The following is a 22093-nucleotide window of genomic DNA, read 5'->3' as shown; positions in this document are numbered from 1 at the left end:
TAGTAATGCTTCTACTACTTCTGCCACTAGCGATGGCACCTGGCCCAGTTCAGCCACCCTCGATGTCATTGCTCTTTGTCTTCCCCCTCTCCATGGCTGTCCTTCTCATTTTCCTATTCCAAGCCTCCAAGACTGATTAGACTTGTTTTTTCAATGTTTCTTGTACATGGGAGTTGCTATGTAATGAATTTTATGGTTTTTAACTGAATCTGTGTTTGAAATATGTCTCTGGACATTCTGTAACCAAAACACACACCAACCTAAATCTTTCAAGTCATTGACCATTAAAAATATACTACTACTACTTTCTTAATTACTTCAAACAATCTTTACTTTCACCATTCCTATGGATATTGACATTTACATCTCTTGTTCAAAATTTTAAAAAAGAATGGAGATCCATTGCACGGAACAATAATCAATGTCGAATCAGGCAGCGTGGCATATTCCAGATTAGCAGCATTACATGCCTATCCACTGGGCCAGTATATGTACAATATATCTCAAGTTGGGACTTATCTTACAGGTGAATCGAGCTTACCACCACAGCCGATGTAGGAACTGCAACTGGCCTTCTTATTTGCAGTCAATCCTCAAGGATTAGTTGTCGCCACTAGAAGATGTGATCACGTTGGGAGGGGGTACGCCTGTCACCTCTCCATTTGTTTCCCCGCCAAGCTGTGTCAAGGAGAAGAGCGAAAACAAGGCATGAAAACTCAGCCCAGCTCTACAGTTTTAATACTATTGGAGCCACTAACCTTCATAGGATGCTGCTGCATGATAATTGGAACTTTTGTCAGGTCCCTCAAGACTCCCTGCAAAACAGGCATTCAATTAAAATTGGAAAAGAGAATTTCACTATCGGGACAGGGACAAAACTGTCCAAAATCTCGGTTCTTTAGAAAATTACTACTATCAGTAGATACCAGAAACAATTTTGTACAGATTTAGTTCATCTGTCCCAAGTAATTTCCAAGACAAAGAATAGTCGCCAAGATATAAAGATGTTACAAAGCTGACTATACGATTCCATATAAGCATGCATATGAGAAAAGTTACATTTTTCAAATGACACAAACGTACCTTGCTGGCCCACTTGAGACCACATGCGTTACACAAAGTTTTTGGCCCATCTGGTCCACGTCGCATCATAGGGGTGGACTTTGAGCTGATGCCACAATGTATACATCTGTTGAAATCAAGAAGAGGAAGTGTTGAATAGAAAGTCATCAAAGTGTAACAAATTGAAGAAGTAACCTCTTAAATTTAAAGGCAGCTCAAATCATTAAAATAATGACCATGAAGCAAATAAGACATTCAGATTCACCAGCAAAAAAAAAAAAAAGACAAAATATATTCCATATAGAAACACTCACGAGGTTTCCTGCTCTTCCGGGCCACAATTACCATTCCAATCCGCAGAAGATGAGCCTGGTTCGTCAAGCACTGATTTTGATGACATAAACTGACCTTTCTTGCGCTGCATCCTGGGAGATGGAGACGCATGAGATAGAGATTACATATTTACATATTGATATGAGTTGGTCCAAACTTTAAAATACATAAATAAATCTCTTTCAAGCACATCTTTACACCAGACATGACAATGCATATATGAAACATATAGATAAGTCTCTTTCAGCACATTTCTAACACCATTTCAGAACCATAACTCCTTTTTAACACAGTTCTGAAATTCATTCCACTATACAAAGTATTAAGATAACAAAACGACGGCTTGACAAAAACCTTCATTGTTTTGAAAGACACTTATAATTTACAACATATTACGACACAATGTGCTCAAACCTCAAACAAAAGGAACAAATTAAAAGAAGAGCAACCACAATTTACAGTGATAAAGGGAAGCAGGTAATACATATGTCCAATGAAATCAGATCCCACTAATCTCATAAAATTAGAATGACTAGAACTCCTAAGCATATCTACTTGAAACAGTTAAAGTAAGAAACTGCAATTGGAAAATTTCACTAAATATTTCAAAATGTTTCAATGCTTATTATACTGCTATACTGAACATAATCATAAAAAGGCTCAACCAGAGTCACCACAAACTCATTACAACCTGAGGGCAACTTCCTTGCGAACTGTATAACGGATCTTCTTTTCAAAACATCGTTCTTTCCTCTTCTCTCTGAACCGGTTTAAAGAGGCAGCCCTCTGAGGCTGACTTGACCTTCCAGGATAATCACCCAAGTTCTGTTTAAGTACATGCCAAGGAAGAAACAACAGATAACACAGATACCAAGTTTAGAAATCCTTGTTTTTGAAAGTTACACCAATCATACCCTGTGGTTCTGAGGTGTCACCCCTGGAGTAGGAATACCGGTGGGCACTTCGTACCCACCCAACAACAACAAAACTGCCTGAACCTGAAGCATAAATAAAAAAAAACAATTACAATCCTTGCAGAACACATCACAAGCCTACCAATATACAGAAATCCAATTTCTGCAATTGAAATAGAATCAATAAATTCCCCAAATCTCAACTAAGTGTACATCAAGAACTATACTCCACGAAAAAGATATCTAAAAAAAATGAAAGAATCAGTAGCCATCCAACCATAATTCAATATGCTTCACACCAATCACAATCATAATCCACACTAACTTCAAAAATATAAAACTTGAGTAACACAAAGTTGCAATCTTGGATTGGTAAAATAAAGGACTGAAGGCAACCACAGCCCAATAGTTCACGCAATTAAGAGCTAAGCTGAATTAAAATCGTAAACACAAAATCCCACACACTACTAAATTCTAAATAACATAACAAAAAATGAAATTTTGAGGCGAATTAATTAAAAAAAAAAAGAGGGCAGGGGAAACCTTTTCAGGGGAAACAGAGTCGAAAACAAAAACTTCGCCCTGAAAGGAAAGGGTGAGCTGATCGGCGGGAGGCATATCGGAGGCATAGAGGGCGTGAGAGTCGAGGACGGCGAGGGCGTGGGGCGAGTGCGCGGCGTTGGAAGGGTCATAGCTGATCTGAGAAGAAGGGTTGTTGTTGGTGTTGTCGTTATCGTTGTCGTCGTCATCATCATCGAGGTGAGGTGTGGGGTGATCGTTGGTGGTGTCATTCATGGTGGAGGCGTGTGGTTCTAGTCCGTACATGGGAGCTCCCTCAACTCACCCTTTTCCATTTTCTTTTTTCTTTTCTTTTCTTTCTTCTTTTTTTCTTCTTTGTTTTCATTTTTATACAAATAAATACAGAAGACATTTTATGGGATGGATTTATTGATTATATTGGTAGAATTGTAAATGCATCCACAATGATGCAATCAAAATTTAGTGTAATTTTCAGCCCCATTTTTCCAATTGTAAATGTATCCATAATAATGTCCATGAAAATTCTATTTTCAGCCACGGCTTATGTTACTACTCCTTACATCCGGCATTAGGAGTCCCGATTGAGTTGGTTGCAGATTTTAAGAAATGTTTGAGTGTGTAATAATTGAAGTGTGTGATAATGGAAAGTGGGACCCATTTGTATTATTTGCTTTATTCTTTAGATGTATTTTTATTTGTGCTTTTTAGTATTTTATTTTATAATATTTTTATTTCACTTTTTATGGAAATGTCTAACCGGGACTCCTAATGCCGGACGAATGAAAATGGTCAACCGGGACTCCTAATGCTGGAGGGAGGGAGTATATTTTTTTTGATACTCCTATATTTTCAGTTTTAATTTTCAATTTAAAAAATAAATTTACATAATTAAAAAAACTAACACAATTTAAAAAATCATTAAACAAAAAATAACATAACTTAATTAAAATTCTTACATTAAACATTAATAATTATTATGCTTCCAAATTTTTTCGACCAGATCTCCGCGTTCCTTGTGTATTGAAGTCCAAAACGAGTCCTAAACGTATCATCTTTTTACGAATTTATTCCAGAATATTTATGTTTGAAATCTTCATATCCCTAGCTTATCAATTTGGTTCATTTTTGCCATTTATTAACAAAAAAATTGTTATATTAACAGTCAACCCGTGTTTAACTTCATTGATATACCATTCAATCTAATTAAGAACTTAAACATGATTAATTAATATTTTTATTATTTTATTTGGGAAATAATTTTTTTTAATCTTTTTATCTCGTTTCATAGGTAACATGCATTATGTATTTTGAAATAATCCTGGACATTTTCAGCAATATCAACATTTTGGCAAAATAATCAATACTGATTTAAACATTCTTATCTTTCATAAAAAAAAAAAAAAAGAATGTAGGCCAGACATAAGCGTATCGTGATGCCCTAATTACACAAGAAAAGTGTTTCCTTAGCTATTAATGATTTCATTCTTTCATTTTACAATAATTAAATGAGGAATGTGGTCATCAAGCATAGTTATCACCCATAACAGAAGAAGTTGAATCTTCATACATATCAGCAACAACACTTGACACATTTCATTATTGTGACTAGTTTGGTGACACAAAGAATATTTCTGTTACACTGCATCACGCTTGCACTTCCTCTTCATCTCTTTCATAGTTCCATACCACTCCCAAACCAAGTCTCATCTTCATAAAATAGTTTGCCTAGCTACGTTTTCTCATCTAGGATTATGGACATGCTCTTGGGTTAGTTGGCTGACAAGCACCTCATATGCATCCTCTATCACCACACACATCCACCACAGATTCATCCCCTTTGAGAACTTAAAAATATATAGATACACCATTTATTATATGAAAAGTTTGTGCACATTCTAGGTATAATAAATACACTATACATATAGGTCCATCATTTCATGTATTTAAAATTATTAAATCATTTTTTTCACTAAGTCATCCTACACGTAACTTAATATAAAAAATTAATACATCACTATTTTAGATTTTTAGGAAATACAAAAAATGTAGACAAATAAAAAGTGTAACTATAACTTCAACTTTGTTGGCATTGCATACTACTCCATATAAATTAAATTAATTGTACAAATGATTATGTAGTGTATAAATTAAACTAAATATATGGATAATTATATAGTGTAGACATTAACTATATAAATGTTATACATTTAATTAAATTATAAAAATAGTTAATAATACTCCTTCCGTCCTTAATAATTCTTCACCATTTGACCCGGAATGAGTTTTAAGAAATGTAATAAAAAATGGGTTGAAAAAGTTGATGTTATATGAGTGTAAATGAGTTAGTGGAATGTAGGGTTCACTACCAAAAATGGTAAAAGTGAATAGTGACAAATTTTAAGGGATGGACGAAAAAGGAAATATGTGACAAATTTTCAGAGATGGGGGGAGTAAAAAGATAATCTAAAAAACTAATTTTATTAATAATAATAATTAGATGATCTAAAAAACTAATTTTATTACATTAATCATTTTCAACGTAGCATGAAAACTTTCATAAATAAAATAAGACAAATCGCTGTTGCATGATAAAACAATTAAATTTAAAAAATTTTAAACGAAAACTACTACTACTACTATTAAGAAAAAGTGATTGTCATCCCAATTAATATTATATTAAGTGGGGATTGTTATATTGTTAACTTAATACTTAATTGCTAACAACAATTAAATAATAACTCTTAGATATTCAAATCAAGGGCCTAGATTATCAGTCCTGAAGTATCAATACGATCAACAAAAAACATCAATAAGGGTAACTATCTTTTAAAAAATATCACATAACTTAAAAACGCATATAACTTTCTCGATTTAAATTATTTTTTCGCACCACATACATCAAATTAAAGATAATTTCATATGGATTCTAATGAGATCTCGCTTGCATATGTTCCGATGTCAAATTTTGAAAAAAATTTCAATTTTTTCGTACAACAACAAATGTCAACATATTATATAAAATATGTAAATATAATACATTTAGAATGTCATTCTTAAAGAAATGTAATGACATTCTCAAAACATTATGTTGATATTTTCAAAACACTATATTGACATTTTCATCTAAAACCCTAAATTTTGTAGTTTTATTTATTTATTTTTATTTAATTAATAAAAATAAAAATTACACATGACAAACTTTAGATCACTAAATTTTTAAAATTACATGGTCTTAAATTAGTTGTAATTAACAAACTAGAGACTAAGTTAACAATTGATCACTCCCCTATATATATTATTTAGTGTTTTATGTACAGTGCATCTATTACAAACAGAATATGCATAAACTTTTCATATGGGATTATAGAATTGCCATGTTAATATTCCTTTGACTAGGGATTTTTTCTAAAAATACAAATCAAATTTGTAAATTAGGGATACGGAACGGTCTCAATTGGTAAAATACGGTCCAATTTCGGATAATCTTCCTTAGGAGGATAACACAGTCACCAACATAATCCGTGACATCCAATTTTTTATATTATCCAATTCTCTGAAGTTTCTGTTCGTTTTTTTGGGTATGTTGTTAAGGTTTGATTTTTGTGCAATTCCCGAGTTCAGTTTTGAGGGAATTTCATTTTTTTGAGCAGCTGATTCGATGTTGTTGCCAGAGTCTGTGAGCAAGCTATCGAGGTTTAGGTCAATCCGATACAGAAAGTATTTTTCCTTGTTCGCCCTTGGTGATGAAATGGATAGTAAAGTTGCTGGAATAGGAGATCGCTGTTTCTGGAAGCATGCTGAGTTTAGGTATGTGAATTGTGTGTTCTTTTTAGTTTGTGTGATTTGATGACTTGGAGACTGTTTACTTATTTGTTGCCATGCTTTGAGGTATATGCTCAATCATGAAATGCATTAAGGGGAAAAGGATGTGTTGGTTGGTGATTTATCAAGTTTGATTTTTTGTGTTTGGTTGTACTTGGATTGGAGGAAACATTTGGTAGAGATGTTGATCTGTTGTTGCAGTGAACTCTTTTTCCTTTTTTGACATCTGGGTATTTTACATGGGTTATGCTTTCTCCCCACTTTTTCCTTTAATCTTCTAATTAGTAATGTTTCTGTGTAGAAATGAAAAAGAAGCATCTTTATCAAATGAAACAAAGAGATCCCTCTTCAATCGAGATCTTGCATTTCTTGAACTTGCTGCTTACCAGAACCTGAATCGTCATAACAGCTCCCAGTACCATACTGGGGAGATTAAACACAAGGTGCATCTCTGTGTATGACTGTGACAAATTATGCTCATTTGACATTCAATAGGAAGTATTTTAAAGCGGAGGATTTGGAATTGGCCTGCAAACTTGATAAACTTAAACATTTAACCAAAAAATGTGAAATTTATCTATGTATCTTTCCTACCCTTATTCCAAAGAGGAGTTTTGGTATTGCTACTCTTCGTTGAATTACAAAGCATTAATGTTTTCAGCAGACCTCAAATTTTGTGCCCTTGTTGATTTGAAAAGTGTTAACTGTGTTGACACCATTATTATTTTTTGTTTTTACCTTGCAGCTGTTGGGTTCTATGCCGAAGTTTGTGAAGATAGTGGAAGTTGGTCCTAGAGATGGACTGCAAAATGAGAAGGAGATTGTGCCAACATCTGTAAAAGTGGAACTAATAAAGATGCTAGTTTCTTCAGGGTTGCCTGTTGTTGAGGCCACTAGTTTTGTCTCACCAAAATGGGTACCTCAGGTAAAAAAAAAGTTGTATTGGTCTTCTTGAAATTTAGTATGTCAGCTCGTTTTCCTGAACTTCTCTTGAAGAGACCTTTTCTTTTGTTTCCCTAAAGCTTATAAGTAGATACTTTTTTTTGAGGACCGAATTTACTATGTGACTTGGCTGATTATCATATCACCCAGTGATATTAGTTGTGACTATCACATTGACTTTTTATGCATTCCTATGCCATCTAGTTTATCAGCATCATTTTGTTATGTTCTTATACATGGTACACTCTTTTCCTAGTAATCTACTTAAGTGTTACTGTGCTCGCTATTAAAGTATGTCTTGCACATAATTCAGAGTGTTCATGATGGCTTTAACTGGAATTGATATTTCATGTGGTACTGGTGCTAGAGTCATTTTAGTGCTAGATTATTATGCTTTATGAATATTTTCGATTTGTTGATATGGTTAAATTTAACTACAGCTAGCCGATGCAAAGGATGTAATGTCAGCCATTCAGGGATTTGGGCATTCTAGATTTCCTGTTTTGACCCCAAATCTCAAAGTAAGATACATTTTCTAATGATACTAACATCCTTCATCCAATGTATTATGTGGCACAAAATTCTTTCTAAATCCTCATTCCCTTGTTGAAGGGTTTTGAGGCCGCTATGGCAGCTGGGGCAAAAGAAGTAGCAGTGTTTGCTGCTGCGTCCGAGTCATTTTCCCGTTCAAATTTAAATTGCAGCATTGAAGATAGTCTTGCTCGGTACCGTGATGTTGCCCTTGCTGCTAAAAACCACAAAGTTCCTGTTCGTGGGTACGTCGTGATGCCTTTCACTTTAAACATCATGTTTGCTCGTAATTATTGTGCAAAAGCTGGCTTCTAGGGGTTGTCTCTCTTGCTATTTCTAAGTTTGAAGAATCTTGAAATTCTGTGTTTAAGATGTATATGTTCTGCTTGTACTTATTTTATTTCGATAGGAAGTTGTTGGATAATCAAATTACCTTAAGATGTATAACAGCTAGATATTTCTCTACAAGACAGTTCTAAATGCTGATAACTTACATTTGGGAATTGCAGAACCCGCTATTATTCATTATCCGAGTTTTATTTGATTTGTGATTGATTTAGTTCGAACTAATAGAACAATTTTCTTTTGTTTAAAGACATTATGCTTAATTTTGTCAGATATATATCATGTGTTGTGGGTTGTCCTATGGAAGGAGCAGTACCTCCATCAAAAGTAGCATATGTTGCTGAAGAACTTATAAATATGGGCTGTACTGAAATATCCCTTGGTGATACGATCGGTGTTGGCACTCCTGGTATAATTTTAATCTTCCTTTTGATCATAGAAGTTCAAACTGCCCCAGTGTTTCTTGTAGTCTATGTAGCTTCTTGTCTTGTAACTGTAGTGCTAGAACTTACCCTGCTACTTAAGAAATGTGAATGGATTTAGGGCTCTTTTATTATGAAGCTGCTAGAAGTATTAACTTGCCAGCTTAACTAAAATATTTTGTAAATGAGTATGTTTCTTGTCCATCATCTAGGTACTGTCATTCCGATGCTTGAAGCTGTGCTTAATGTTGTTCCTATCGAGAAACTTGCAGTGCACTTTCACGACACTTACGGGCAAGCCCTTTCAAACATTTTGTTATCACTCCAAGTGAGCTATCTTCCCCTCGAGATTCGAAGAACAAATTGTTTGTAATTGTGTGGCTTTGGTTTGATTATATTATTATTTAGATGAGTGTATTATCTTGCAGATGGGCATCAGCACGGTGGACTCCTCCATTTCGGGGCTTGGTGGATGCCCATATGCTAAAGGTGCTACCGGAAATGTGGCTACTGAAGATGTGGTTTATATGCTCAACGGCGTGGGAGTGAAAACAAACGTGGATCTCGGAAAACTCATTTTGGCTGGAGATTATATTTCGAAATATTTGGGTCGACCCTCGGGTTCTAAAGCTGGCATCGCGTTGAGCAGAACCTTGAGTAATGCTTCTAAGCTTTAAGTTGAAGGAAGCAACATCTCGTCTCTTACCAATAGGCATCTCGATTCCAGAAGATGCGTATTTGATTAACTAAATGTGTATATAGTTAATCTATCAGCAGTGTACTTTCGTATTTATATTGTTTTTAAATAATAGGAAACACATTTATTTTGGATTGATTCACAAAGTAATCCATGCTTCTTAATTTTAATTTTCTAATCATATTTTTTAGGCAGAAAAATTAAAATGTCCTAATCTATATATTCTATGTTAAAATGTACAATCTCATAAAAATATATTTATTTCATCCCACAAAATACTGTATATTAAGCTCTAGCACGTGTTATAATAAATTTCCAAGATAATTGTTTCATGAAATGGATACTTATAGAATGGAGCAAATCTCCCACGCCACTTTTTCTACTCCTTTCTTAATCCACCTCTCATAACTTAATAAAATAATCCTCCCACAACAAAAATAGTGCTATTAAAATGAAACGTAGTTTGGTTATAAATTTTTGGGATATTGACATCTACTATCACGAAACTTTCAAAAAGTTGGGTTTTTCTCACGAACTTTAAAATTGGCAAATAATATCACGAACTTTACCATGTGTTTGTTTTTTCCCACGAATGAAAAAATTCCCACAAATAATACTATGATACCGATTTTTTTTCGTAATTTCTCGACAACAATTTCGAAAGTTTCAAGTTTTTCAATATTTGAAGATAGTTTTTCTTGAAGCACACCCTCAAAAATTGTTCTTCAATCTATTAAAATAATATGAATTTTTTCATTCGTGGGAAAAAACAAACCCAAGGTAAAGTTCGTGATATTATTTGCCAATTTTAAAGTTCGTGGGAAAAACCCAACTTTTTGAGTTTCGTGATATTAGATGCCAATATCTCTAAATTTTTTAATACTGTCGTTTTCACGGACAATTACTTTCTAGATCAGCCATTGCAAATGAATATCAAGATTTAATGTCAGATTCTTACTCTGTACTTTGGTAATTGAGACACTTCTTTTGGGTATGGAGATTAATAATAATGTGTTTAAATGGATGATGAATAAAGTAAAAGAGATTACGAAAGAGTGAAGAGAAAATAAAGCAGTGTTATTTTTTTACCAAAAATAAATATGACTCAATTATCTTAGAAGATTTCAATATAAAAAAATAGCTCAATTAACGAGGAATGAAGGGATATTATATAGATAAGTATGAAAATGGTTGGATGATGAAGAGGTGAGAAAGAGGAAAGTGATAGATATGATGGAGTGGTCCATGGCCATGGGAATACCATCATGTCATGTATACACGAGAGAGATCCTATTTCTATATTTGCGTATTTATGTGTGTCAAAACTATGCTGCAGATTACCCACTAATATTTTATGTGTATGCTAATGGAGACGCAACATGCCGTAATTTTAGGGCTACAAACTAGAGTATTTATTTCTTCCCCATATTAAAAACAGGAATCTTATGAAAATCCATTATTCGAGTATATATTCAGAAAGGGATTAGCAAAAAAAAGAGGTTTTGTTTGTGCAGATTGTACGTGCAAAATCAGGTGTGGATAAAGTTGAGCGGGTTACAAGCAATTCTCTCCGTCCTAATTAAGTCGAGACAAATTTTTGAACACAAAGATTAAAAAAATGTGTTGAAAAATAAAAGAGAGGAACAAAGTAAGAAATATAAAGAGAAAGAATAGTAGACGTAATCTAAAATAAGAGTTATTGGATGTTTTATTTTTCATTAAAAAAATAGTAAATGCCAAAATTGGTCCTGAACATATGATTGTTTTATCTTTTTGGTTCTAAACATTATCTTTTGGATATTTTGGTCCTGAACATATGAAAATTTGATCATTTTGGTCCTTGACTAACTATTCCATTAAAAACTTAACGGTTAACGGATTTAATCCAGATTTTGACCAAATTAGACTTTCAATTCTAATTTTTAACTCCCTAATTATTTCCTAATTAATATCAACCCTCCCCAACACCCTCCATCGTCTCCATCCACGTCGACTCCGACGTCATGTCCCTCGACGGTTGCCACCCCCTCGTGACGGAGGCCGAAGTCAAAGAAGACAGAAACTCCACGTCACCATCTGAAAATCCAACGCCTCCAGATCCGACATCTTCTCCGGACGCTCCATGGGATTCTCCTCCAACACACCCCCGCCCCTCCAATCTCACCAACGCCGAGATCTACTCCCTCCAATCCTCCCGAAACCCCACCCCGAGAGGCTCCAGCTTCAACCACACCGTTTCTACTCCATGATGGCCCACCGCAACTCCAACTTCGGCGCCGGAGAGGCTTTACCTTCCCGTGGCCCCACCCCTCGCCCTTCCAATTTTGACGAGGAGACTGCTAATAATATTATTAAAAACAACAATAGCAAAACTAGATTCCATCACGGAGCAGCTGCTGTGCATTATCCAACAATAGCAAAACTAGACTGTTAAATGAACTAGTATCACGCATGTGCTATGCACAGATTAATATATTTTTAAAATATTAATTTTTCATTTTAAATTAATGAAATAAATTAGAATCAATATTAACAATGAATAATATGAGTAAAAATTTTAGTTATATGAATCAAAAATCTATACAAAACAAAAGCATAATAAATTTGAAACAAACCACATAATATAATATTTAAACAATAAATCATGGAGTAGGAAGATAAAAATCTATCACAATAAAGAATTAAATACAATGGATAATTACTCATCATTTTTAAAACTTCTTTATACACTACATTAACTTTAAAATTAAATCAAATTAATATGAACTAAAACCTTCAATTCTTCACAATTTTTCACTCTTCAACAGAACTCGTAGGTAAAGCCGTCTGTCTCGCCTAAAACTACAATAAAATAAAGAACAAAATCAATTTGCAATGCACAAAATCAATAATCAATATGTATTAAAATGATCATCCGTAGAGCAAAGCATAAGATGTATGAGACCCATGAAAGTACACTATCGAAAAATTCACACCACATAATTTTGTGAAAGCTTCCCTAGCCATCCAAATCAAGAAGATAAAGCTACAGTGACTATAAATTAACATCAATCAAAGTGACAAATAGAGAATAAGATTATTTATTTACCTGGGAATTGGAGTGGGATGTGAATATGTCTACTGGGTGAGAATATATATATATATATATATATATATATATATATATATATATATATATATAAATGATTCCATGAATGTAACCCAAATAAGCGTCAATAAGAAGCAAATCCAAAACTCAACCTGTTAATTTCACCAAAATTAAATATAAATATAGTAGTAATTGTATACTATCAAATTAAAGAAAAGAATATTAATTAGAAAGAGAAATAGAAGTACCCCATAGCCAAACTTGAGGAAAACACCAGTGGAGGAAGAAGAAAGTCACGATTGCTTGATATGTCAAACTCCAAATAAGTGCAAGAACGATCTAATGCTGGAGTGTAGAGTTTCTCTCTTTACAGCAACATTTGCCCTTCGACAATCAAGATGCAAAACTACTTAGAAGAAAAATCCTTCAAATTACAATACAATTTTTTTAATGGAAAACAGAAGCAAGCATAATATACCTGCAGGGATGTTGAGCATCAATAACAGTATTACCATTGGCACGACCATTTGGAGTGAATGTTTGGAGATAGAAAGATTGCGCATGGTAAAATTTATTTCTATATTGTTTTTTCTACTCTAAAATCCAGATTGATAAAAGTTGTTGCTTTGATGCTAACATTAATCTAGTATTTGTGTTAAAATCCAAAGTAGCGCATGATGACCCCCATGATCTATTTTGTTAACCTCCCACTCACTCAAACTAATCTCCACTAATAACATAAAACGTGGGAAACTAACTAAGTAGATTATATATTTATTAGAATTAATTTTTTAATTTTATTAATTGCATTTACATCCCTCAGCATAAAATGATTATTTAAAACCTCTCAAAACTCCCCTTTTATATATTGTATAGATATCTACTAATTTTAATTAGGAAATTAATTAAGGAGTAAAAAATTAGAATTAAAAGTCTAATTTAGTCAAAATATGGATTAAATCCGTTGATCATTAAGTTTTTAACGGAATAGTTAGTTCAGGACCAAAATGATCAAATGTTCATATATTCAGAATCAGAAAATCCAAAAGGTAATATTTAAGACCAAAAAGGTAAAACGGTCATATGTTTAGAATTATTTTTAGCCTTTACTCTTAAAAAAAATGATTCAATTTAGTTGAAAGATCCCATGATGAATACGAATAGAAAAGTCGTGGTATCTAATGAATATCTTATGCATGTCCAAATATTTAACTCAAGATTTTGGCATCTTCTCTGTCAGTCCGAGTCATGAGATCATCATCAACATCACAATTTTGACTAAATAGTAATTCATGATTGGTTACCCCAACTACTCAAATCTAGTCCTCAAATATCATATTGTTACTTCATCAATCAAGAAAGAAAGGCAGAAAGAAAGATGGAGATGTTGAAAAATGAGATTCCAACTGAGGAGGAAACAGTGTTGATATCTGAGGATGCAAAGGCTGGTTTGGTTCTTGTAGACATCATCAATGGCTTCTGCACCGTTGGAGCCGGCAACCTAGTCAGACAAATCTCTCTCTGCCTCTCCTTCCATCTCTCTCTCTACTTTTCTGTGTGTGTGTGTTTAAATTAATTGATATTGCAGGCGCCAAGGGAAGAGAACAGGCAGATATTGGAGATGATTGAAGAATCAGCAAAAGTTGCCAAAGTGTTTTGTGAGAAAAAGTGGCCTGTGCTTGCTTTCCTGGACTCACACCAACCTGGGAAACTAGAGCACCCTTACCCTCCACACTGCATCAACGGCACCGATGAGTCCAACCTCGTCCCTTGTAATTTGCTCTCCATTCCCCTCTTCATATGCAATCCCAACTACTTGCTTTCTGGGGTGATGGAACTGTTTCTGTTTTGCAGCTCTGAGATGGATTGAAGAAGAGCCGAACGTGACGATTAGGCGCAAAGATTGCTACGATGGCTTCGTGGGTTCGATCCAGGAGGATGGTTCCAATACCTTTGTTGATTGGGTCAAGAAGAACAAGATACAACTTGTCAGTGTTTTCCCTTTAAAAATCTTTATCATATGTTGAGAGACTGCACACACAAATGTTTCGATACACAACTTGTTAAATCAGATATCAGACTTTTGTTTAAAACAAGTCTTTCTGTGCAGTTGGTGGTGGTAGGGATCTGCACAGACATATGTGTGTTGGACTTTGTTTGCTCCACCATATCGGCCAAAAACCACGGCCTCCTCCACCCACTAAACGACGTCGTCGTCTACTCCAAAGCATGTGCTACTTTCGATTTTCCAGCGTCAGAGGCAGCAGGCTCCAAACACCTACAAGCTCACCCCCAAGTAAGTACTCATCATCATCAACAGTACCTGTTTAATTCACGTTAGTATTGTTTGTTTTGTTTTATCCGTTCATAAATGAACATAGATTAAGCGAAATATAATGCTTCTCTACGTGCATATACCAAATTTGCTGATATATACGGTTTTGCAATGGTAGGAGCTCATGCATCACATAGGCCTTTACATGGCTAAGGGAAGAGGGGCCAAGATCGCCACACAACTCACCTTTCATCACTGAAATCCGTCTTACTATTATGTATGTGGTGACCTAAACAAAACACATGTATCCTCTATTACATAAACAAGCTCATGTATATGCAGCAGCCATTTCTGAATACAAATGCCTACTCAAGGACACAGTTCCTTCCTTCAATCATAAAGAAACATATCAATATTATGAAAATAACTTAACTGTTTACACAGATTACACAATAAAACTGCCATCAGTGAAACATGAACCAATTGGGAAAACCCAAAGCATCATAATTAACATTCAACATTGGATGTTGAATTTGTTATCAACTGACTACAGATATATATGTATATATATACAAAACGGAGCCAGGTGATATATACACCCCGAGGAGAAAGCAGCCAGCAGGACACGCTATGCATTAGTTAGATGAGCCTGTTATCAAGTAAATGTTACACCTCAAGATTCCACGGTTAATGTCACGTCGACTGTGATGGTTCATGTAGCTACCCGGGAAGGGGTCAGATACAAGGATTTGGCCTGGTTACTCAGTCTCTGATTTCCCCACAAGTATGATGAGAGAGGACTCGGCCATAAATGCCAGCTCAACTACAGAAGCATAGAAAAAGTATTATTGCAGGCACCAAGCCACCAATACTTGTTTAATATACAAGGTGACAAAAATCAATTTGAAAGGTGGTTTAAGTCGAACAATTTGCTCGACTAGATACCAGAAACTGACATTTCCTTTCCCCAAATCTCAATTGGAGACCAGAATAGTTCATCTGAGCAAACAACACAATTGTCTTTACTGTTACCTTTGAAGTAGGGATCACCATATTAGGTCTTCCACTTGCAAATCGAACAGTCTGTTATAGAATGTTTAGTATGTAATATATTATATATACTTGTTCAGTTAAAGCTTAAAACCCATTCTCTAAAAGCAAGAGCTTAAAATCACATGTTTCAGGCCATTTTATACGCAAAGGGAACAAACACAAAGAAAATTGGACAAAATTGAAACAGTGACATCTAAGTTTTGGTGTGACAAGTACTCAATCCAGCAGCCTGAGTCGATTGAAGAATACCAAGTGAGATTCAGGAGCCCAGTAAACAAAACCAAAAACAGGGCCTCCTTTGATATGCTGCACAAATTGCATAAGAAAGAATAGGGATCAGTACCAAGCAGTTTGGAAACCTCCAAAAAGAGTAATATCCAGAGTTCAAACAATGCAAGTGAGCTAGAATATTAACCTTTCCATCCAATATAACAAGTTCACCATCAACCCATTGAGGATTTTGAACTCCAGGCTCGGCCAATTTTCCTTGACCTCTATATCTAGCAATCTGCAGGTTGATTTAACTCAAGAGTCATAACAAGAAGATTATGGATATTAACTGAATACGAACAGTATACAACATACCACCCCAAATTCTTCAGGGATAATCCCTTTAAGAGGAAGCTGATACTTTTTTCCTACTTTTGCACGAAACGCAACCTGCAAGAGAAAACATCATTTACTTTATTGATACATGGTAATAAGCTATTTGGTACTAGAAGGCCACTTATTATTAATCGACATATTACAGAGTGATGAACATAGTCTCTAGCAGGTCATAGAGCATAATACATAATTACATACTACTCCCGTTTCATTTTTACTACAAATGGTAATAGACCCACATTCCTCTAACTCATTCCCCTCACATATCATTCAAAACTAATATATGCAAGTGGGATCCATATACCACTAACTTTTCCCACCCACTTTTCTTAACATTTCTTAAAATCTGTGCCAGAGAGAATGAGACTCCTATTCACGGACGGAGAGAGTATATACCAAGCTCTAAGACGTAAACATGGAGCTTCAGCAAAAGACTGTAACTCCAGAACCCAGATATGGTTGTTGAAATTCATGATATATGTACATCATACTCTCAATTTTATACATGCAAGTATGACAAACTAATTGAACACTCCAGATCTTTGCTAATTAGTCACTCACCATCATGACATGACCCAATCAATGACCTCAACTGATACAAGTAGGTGTAGCATGCATGTGATACAAAGAAGTATTTGTGACCTAACAGCACAAGTAACAAAGTGAATGGACTACCTGGCCAGCTGGAATATAAGCATCTCCAGTTAACTTAACAGCTTCGACATACTCATAAAATTCAATTTTCGAAGGTTTCTTCGTGCTCCCATCCTCATTCCACTGGCCAAATCTCCGCCTCATATGAATAACTTCTGAAGTGTAGAGCCCATGTGCACCAAGGTACAAACCTGATAAACAGATATATTTATCGTAAAGTTACAGAAACCGCAGGAAAGCAACAACAGATATGTTGGAAATCAAAATTAATCACCATTTAGTGGATCTGAAGATGAAGAAACCTCAATGCGTCTAAACGTGGTGGATCCAGAGAGTGGTTGACTGTTTCGAGCTTGATTGAGTGTTAGCTTTATTAGTTCACCTACATTTTGAAGAACCTGCAAATTGACAAAAGTATGCCTGGATTAGACAGACTATGGACAAACCCACCTAGGCAATAGTAAAAGAATCCCCACAACTACAGAACTTAAACCAACCTTCATAGGAATCTTCCCTTTTCCAATAGATTTAACAAAATCAAGCATAAGATTGTCTACGCTACGTTGGTCTGGATGCTTAGAATTTTTGTTTTCTGCAGACTGTCCATCCTTGCCAGGTTGGAGCTCATTGGCATCTTCCTCAACTGTAAATGTGAATGTCATCCGACCCTTTTTCTCTAGCGGCGCTGGAACACGAAGCAAGTCTCGAGCATGGGCACCATGAGACAATTTATGGAGGAAACCATCACCAAGAACGAGTTCAAGTGCAATTTGATTTTGCTCATCTTCCTCAGCCATGTCACTACCAGAATCCAGATCAGTGTCACTGTGCTCGTCCTCGTTTTCACTTTTAATGTTGACGTCAGCATCTACACTTTCTATGTCATAGTCCTTTTCTTCCACCTCTTCATCTATTATTTGTTCAATCACCTTAGATACTATATCCCTGTCCACCTCCTCTGGTGATGTTACTTTCATAACTTTGACTTTCACACCAGGAATCATGTTTTGCAGAATATTATCAAAACCAATATCGTCATCCCTATCTTCACCATCCTCTTTATCTTCAGAACTTCTTTCATATAGCTTGCCTTTGTTATCTCTTGCATCCAGGCTTCTAGAATCTCCTGATGACTTGAACAATGGAACATTAACATCTTCCGGAGCTCCTTTGCACTTTAAGTAAACGGCCTAGAAATCAAGCAATGAATTATTTTCATACTCAGGGCACATATGTTTGCATGTTGCATATAGCATGTAATCTCAGTTAAAGAATTTAAGCAGGTCTTCCCAATGCATATGCTGCCTACTTAGTAATGTAAAAAGAAAAGAAGCAGCAGTTTTGTCCAGAATTTTACAATTCCTACAGGTAAAACAGCAACAGTAGCATATGATATATTATCCAAATTCATATATCCATAAATACATCCACATAAGCTGCACTCAAAAGAATCTATACATTAACCAAATGGTCCTAATCAGAGTAATACTGTAATAGCATCAGATAAGCAGTACAAGGGCATAATTTTATTGATAGTCACAGAATGTGTAAATGTACAAGTGCACTTACAACAAAATAGTCATGAAGCACATACAGATAACTAGTGAACCTTAAGGAACAAGAGAAGATACCTGCTGCTTATAATCACCTGCTTTATCGTCTCTTAGGTACACCTCAAACACGGGAGCACCTATCGAAGCTGTTGCCAACTGCCTGCCAAGAAGTTCAAATTGAAAACATAGGACGAAAAGAACTTGATCATCCGAAAGGTAACTGTACAACTTGAAGCAATGACCAGACTCCTTAAGAAAGATCTAGCTATCTTTTCGGGCACAAATTAAAAGCATTTTGAGGAAAGAACTACCCAAAAAGAGAGATCGTATGTATTTAACAACTTATGCCCATCATGTTTACATACAAATATACACATCAAAAAGAATGAAGGGGATGTCCTATCTGGTTTTAGGTGACTTTGAAATGCATGGAAAGAAAACAAGCAAAGCAAACACCATATAGCCTTTTGATACATGTTTTAGAGCAAGAAGAAAACCACTAGAAATTATACCAGTAAAATGATTGCAAGTAGTTTCCTTTTCATCTACTCCATTTCATTGCCTAAACAGCTTTCTCAGGGTTAAAGAATAGCTTTTTTTAGATACAGTAATACAAGTAATCTATGTCCTGATACCGAAACTCCACAGAGATGAAATATGGATATTTTTATTGAGCATACAAAACTTTAAAGTCGTGCAGAAGTTGTGCAAGCCACAGCTATGAATAAAACAAGAATATGACGAGTATATAGTGTGATTCTAAGTTTGTAACCATAAATGAATAGTAACTTCAAAACACTGAGAAGAAATTTTACCTAGGACTGTAACTTCTAGCAATGTATCTTCCATGCTCAGCGCTTATATGAATAATGCGACCATAAGGATCATTGGCATCTTCTGAGGTTCCAGCCCACCATCCAACCTGAATGGCAGGAAAAATGTTATATAACTCAATACTTCAGGAGAGAAATTTGTGAGTGCAGTTTGGTAATATTTTTTTTCCTTCTTAACAGCAAAATGATATGGTAGATGTCAGAATTCAAGTACTTAAACATACACAATGCAATTACATACTATAATAAATTAAACATTGATGATGATGATATCTTGCACAAAGATTCCTATTGACAGGACTAGGTTGTAATCAGACTATCGCCTGAAGTATAGAAATATTTGATGCTGCAAGTTATTTTCATTTTGCACAATCTTTATTGAAAGAAAGTAAAAGACCAGTAAAAACAGAAAGATGGCATTTCAAAACAGTAAACCACATTTATTTACGAAATAAAGGTTCAATGTGCATTTGCATCATGCTCTATATAATAAGTATATATGATGCTAATTGCTAACTCACCAAACCAGCCCCTGCATGATCACGTATAAGAGCTGCATCTCCGTATCGCTCTTCCTCCAAAGATTTCTGCGATTGATTGAGAGATACCATAGCAGTTAAATATTATGTAGTTTTACAAAGACATTGCATGCAATAATGATAAAACATAAAATACTTATCCAATAAAGATGGATAGGTAATGGACGTAAATACATATGGAAACAATTACATGCAGCACACAACCTTTAGATGTGACATCACCCTGCCAACAGTGTCGCTCCTAGCAGCAGCTGCGATTGCCACCTTTATCCTAGCAGCCTCTTCATAATCCTCTCTTTCAATCGCATTAGCCAACTGAGACTGTTAGAAATGAAGATTATGAAGTCAACAATGTCAGTAGAAGTCCACAACCACAACCCACAACACCCCCCCCCCCCCCCACACACACACCAAAAAAAAATACTAGAAAAGGGAATTAACAAAGATGCTGCTGTGTGCAAGATCCTTAATTTGTATAGGGGGGAGACAATTTGTGCCTCTATCACAAATTAGCAGCATATTTGTTGACTTAACTATTAGTACTATGAATTATGCCTATTTCTTACTTGTATACTGATATTCTCACTTTCAGTTCAAATGTTCTAATTTCTTGAATTCGATGAATGATAATCTACATATCTATCCTCCGTAGAGAATACGCATACTAGAAACACTTGGCATTATAAAAATCAAAATCCAACTGTATAAAAGCTTCCAGCATCATATTTCAAGAATTCAACAAAAACCAATGAATATAAAACACCTTCAAAATCGATACAACGCGCTCCTGCTCATCAACCTCGAGGAAATGATTCATCCACCTCTCCCAATCCCACTCTTCCCCCCCCTCCTCTTCATCTCCCCACTTCTCCGCCACAACCAGAGTTCCACCCGTCCTCTGATCCCTTAACGAACCTAAGTAGTCATCAAAACGTTTAATTGCATTCCTAAAAGTCTCCTGAACACCGAAGCCCCACCGCCACTCCTCCTCGGCACCTGAATCGGAGCTATCACCGCCGCCACTCCCCCTTGGGTTGCAACGGCAGCAGAAATCAGAATCAGGAACCCTAGACAGAGAAACTCTCGATTGCAATCTTCGCCTGAACTTGGAGGAGATGAATCTCGAATGCACAAAGTTAAAATTCAGAGGTTTCAGATTCGTACGCGGCGACGGGAACGTCGGCGGGAAAATGGACGCCATTGACGAAAACCTCGCTCAGCTCTGAAATAAGCAAATTGCAAACAGACCTAGAAATGTACTACTATACCGTGTTTATCGAAATCCGCCGAAAATTGAACACCGTGCTGTTATTACTTATTACTAATGTGAATTGACAGAGAGAAGGTGAGAAAGTGCAGAAGAACGACGGAGAAAAAGAAGGTCGAAGGATAACGATGACATTTCATGCTGACGTTGGATATATTTACCATTTTCACTTTTATTTAAGACAGTCGTCCTCAAAATTCAGTCCTTTAGAGTATTACTTCTCGGTTTTAATATTTTATGAGAAGAGCACACGAGTTTGAAAATAAATTCACAAAATTAATTTTCTTACAAATATTGTGAAATCAAAACTAAGCTGAAAGCCCTAAAATACTAGACGTTATTTTACCAGTATGACAAGCCCTTAGTCCTCCAACATCCTCTAAGAATGGATAATTTTGAAGATAGACATAAATGTAAATATGAGATTAGATAAGTATAAGAAAAAGAAATGAAATAGTATCAGTGGATGGATAACATGACCTAGTACATTATTAGTAGTGTAATGTGATAAAAAAAAATTCCATAATAAAAAAAAGTCAACCAATTTTGATAAACGAATCAAAATGAAAAAAAAAAAAAACAAATTTTGTGTGGATGGTTGAGTATTAGTTATCCGC

General features: G+C 35.2%; 4 protein-coding genes across 11 annotated transcripts; 2 read left to right on the top strand and 2 right to left on the bottom strand.

Moving 5' to 3' along the window:
- Positions 1-277: 277 nt before the first annotated feature.
- LOC125192461 (GATA transcription factor 24-like) lies at positions 278-3219 on the bottom strand. Its single transcript, XM_048090038.1, has 7 exons — positions 2853-3219; positions 2310-2393; positions 2087-2220; positions 1377-1487; positions 1084-1189; positions 759-815; positions 278-678 (listed from the first exon to the last, which is right to left on the bottom strand). Exons 1-7 carry the CDS (start codon positions 3132-3134, stop codon positions 601-603), a joined length of 852 nt encoding a protein of 283 aa, XP_047945995.1. The 5' UTR covers positions 3135-3219; the 3' UTR covers positions 278-600.
- Positions 3220-6269: 3050 nt separating this feature from the next.
- Positions 6270-9746, top strand: LOC125196656 (hydroxymethylglutaryl-CoA lyase, mitochondrial-like). Of its 4 annotated transcripts, none has more exons than XM_048095258.1 (9): positions 6270-6427; positions 6500-6656; positions 6973-7114; positions 7417-7596; positions 8054-8134; positions 8226-8389; positions 8762-8898; positions 9124-9239; positions 9340-9746. In XM_048095258.1, the coding sequence occupies exons 2-9, from the start codon at positions 6508-6510 to the stop codon at positions 9586-9588; spliced, it is 1218 nt and encodes a 405-aa protein (XP_047951215.1). In that variant the 5' UTR covers positions 6270-6427; positions 6500-6507; the 3' UTR covers positions 9589-9746. The 4 variants fall into 4 exon arrangements, with proteins under 4 accessions (XP_047951215.1, XP_047951216.1, XP_047951214.1 ...); XM_048095259.1 differs by having other exon boundaries at positions 6294-6427; positions 6521-6656; XM_048095257.1 differs by lacking the exon at positions 6270-6427 and having other exon boundaries at positions 6434-6656.
- Positions 9747-14064: 4318 nt separating this feature from the next.
- Positions 14065-15365, top strand: LOC125196657 (nicotinamidase 1). Its single transcript, XM_048095261.1, has 5 exons — positions 14065-14200; positions 14285-14468; positions 14551-14684; positions 14807-14992; positions 15150-15365. The coding sequence occupies exons 1-5, from the start codon at positions 14075-14077 to the stop codon at positions 15228-15230; spliced, it is 711 nt and encodes a 236-aa protein (XP_047951218.1). The 5' UTR covers positions 14065-14074; the 3' UTR covers positions 15231-15365.
- LOC125196655 (protein EXECUTER 1, chloroplastic-like) lies at positions 14811-21635 on the bottom strand. 5 transcript variants are annotated; one of them, XM_048095252.1, is made up of 14 exons: positions 20973-21634; positions 20414-20530; positions 20192-20257; positions 19653-19759; positions 18916-18997; positions 17782-18474; positions 17559-17682; positions 17306-17475; positions 16610-16684; positions 16440-16532; positions 16274-16330; positions 16004-16054; positions 15644-15794; positions 14811-15019 (listed from the first exon to the last, which is right to left on the bottom strand). In XM_048095252.1, the coding sequence occupies exons 1-13, from the start codon at positions 21408-21410 to the stop codon at positions 15684-15686; spliced, it is 2184 nt and encodes a 727-aa protein (XP_047951209.1). In that variant the 5' UTR covers positions 21411-21634; the 3' UTR covers positions 14811-15019; positions 15644-15683. The 5 variants fall into 5 exon arrangements, with proteins under 5 accessions (XP_047951209.1, XP_047951211.1, XP_047951210.1 ...); XM_048095254.1 differs by lacking the exons at positions 14811-15019; positions 16004-16054 and having other exon boundaries at positions 15360-15798; positions 16195-16330; XM_048095253.1 differs by lacking the exons at positions 14811-15019; positions 16004-16054 and having other exon boundaries at positions 15360-15794; positions 20973-21633.
- Between the last annotated feature and the right edge of the window lie 458 nt (positions 21636-22093).

This window comes from Salvia hispanica, chromosome 6 (genome assembly GCF_023119035.1).
Source record: "Salvia hispanica cultivar TCC Black 2014 chromosome 6, UniMelb_Shisp_WGS_1.0, whole genome shotgun sequence".
Classification (NCBI taxonomy): Eukaryota; Viridiplantae; Streptophyta; class Magnoliopsida; order Lamiales; family Lamiaceae; genus Salvia; species Salvia hispanica.
This window is presented reverse-complemented; position numbering and strand designations above follow the sequence as displayed.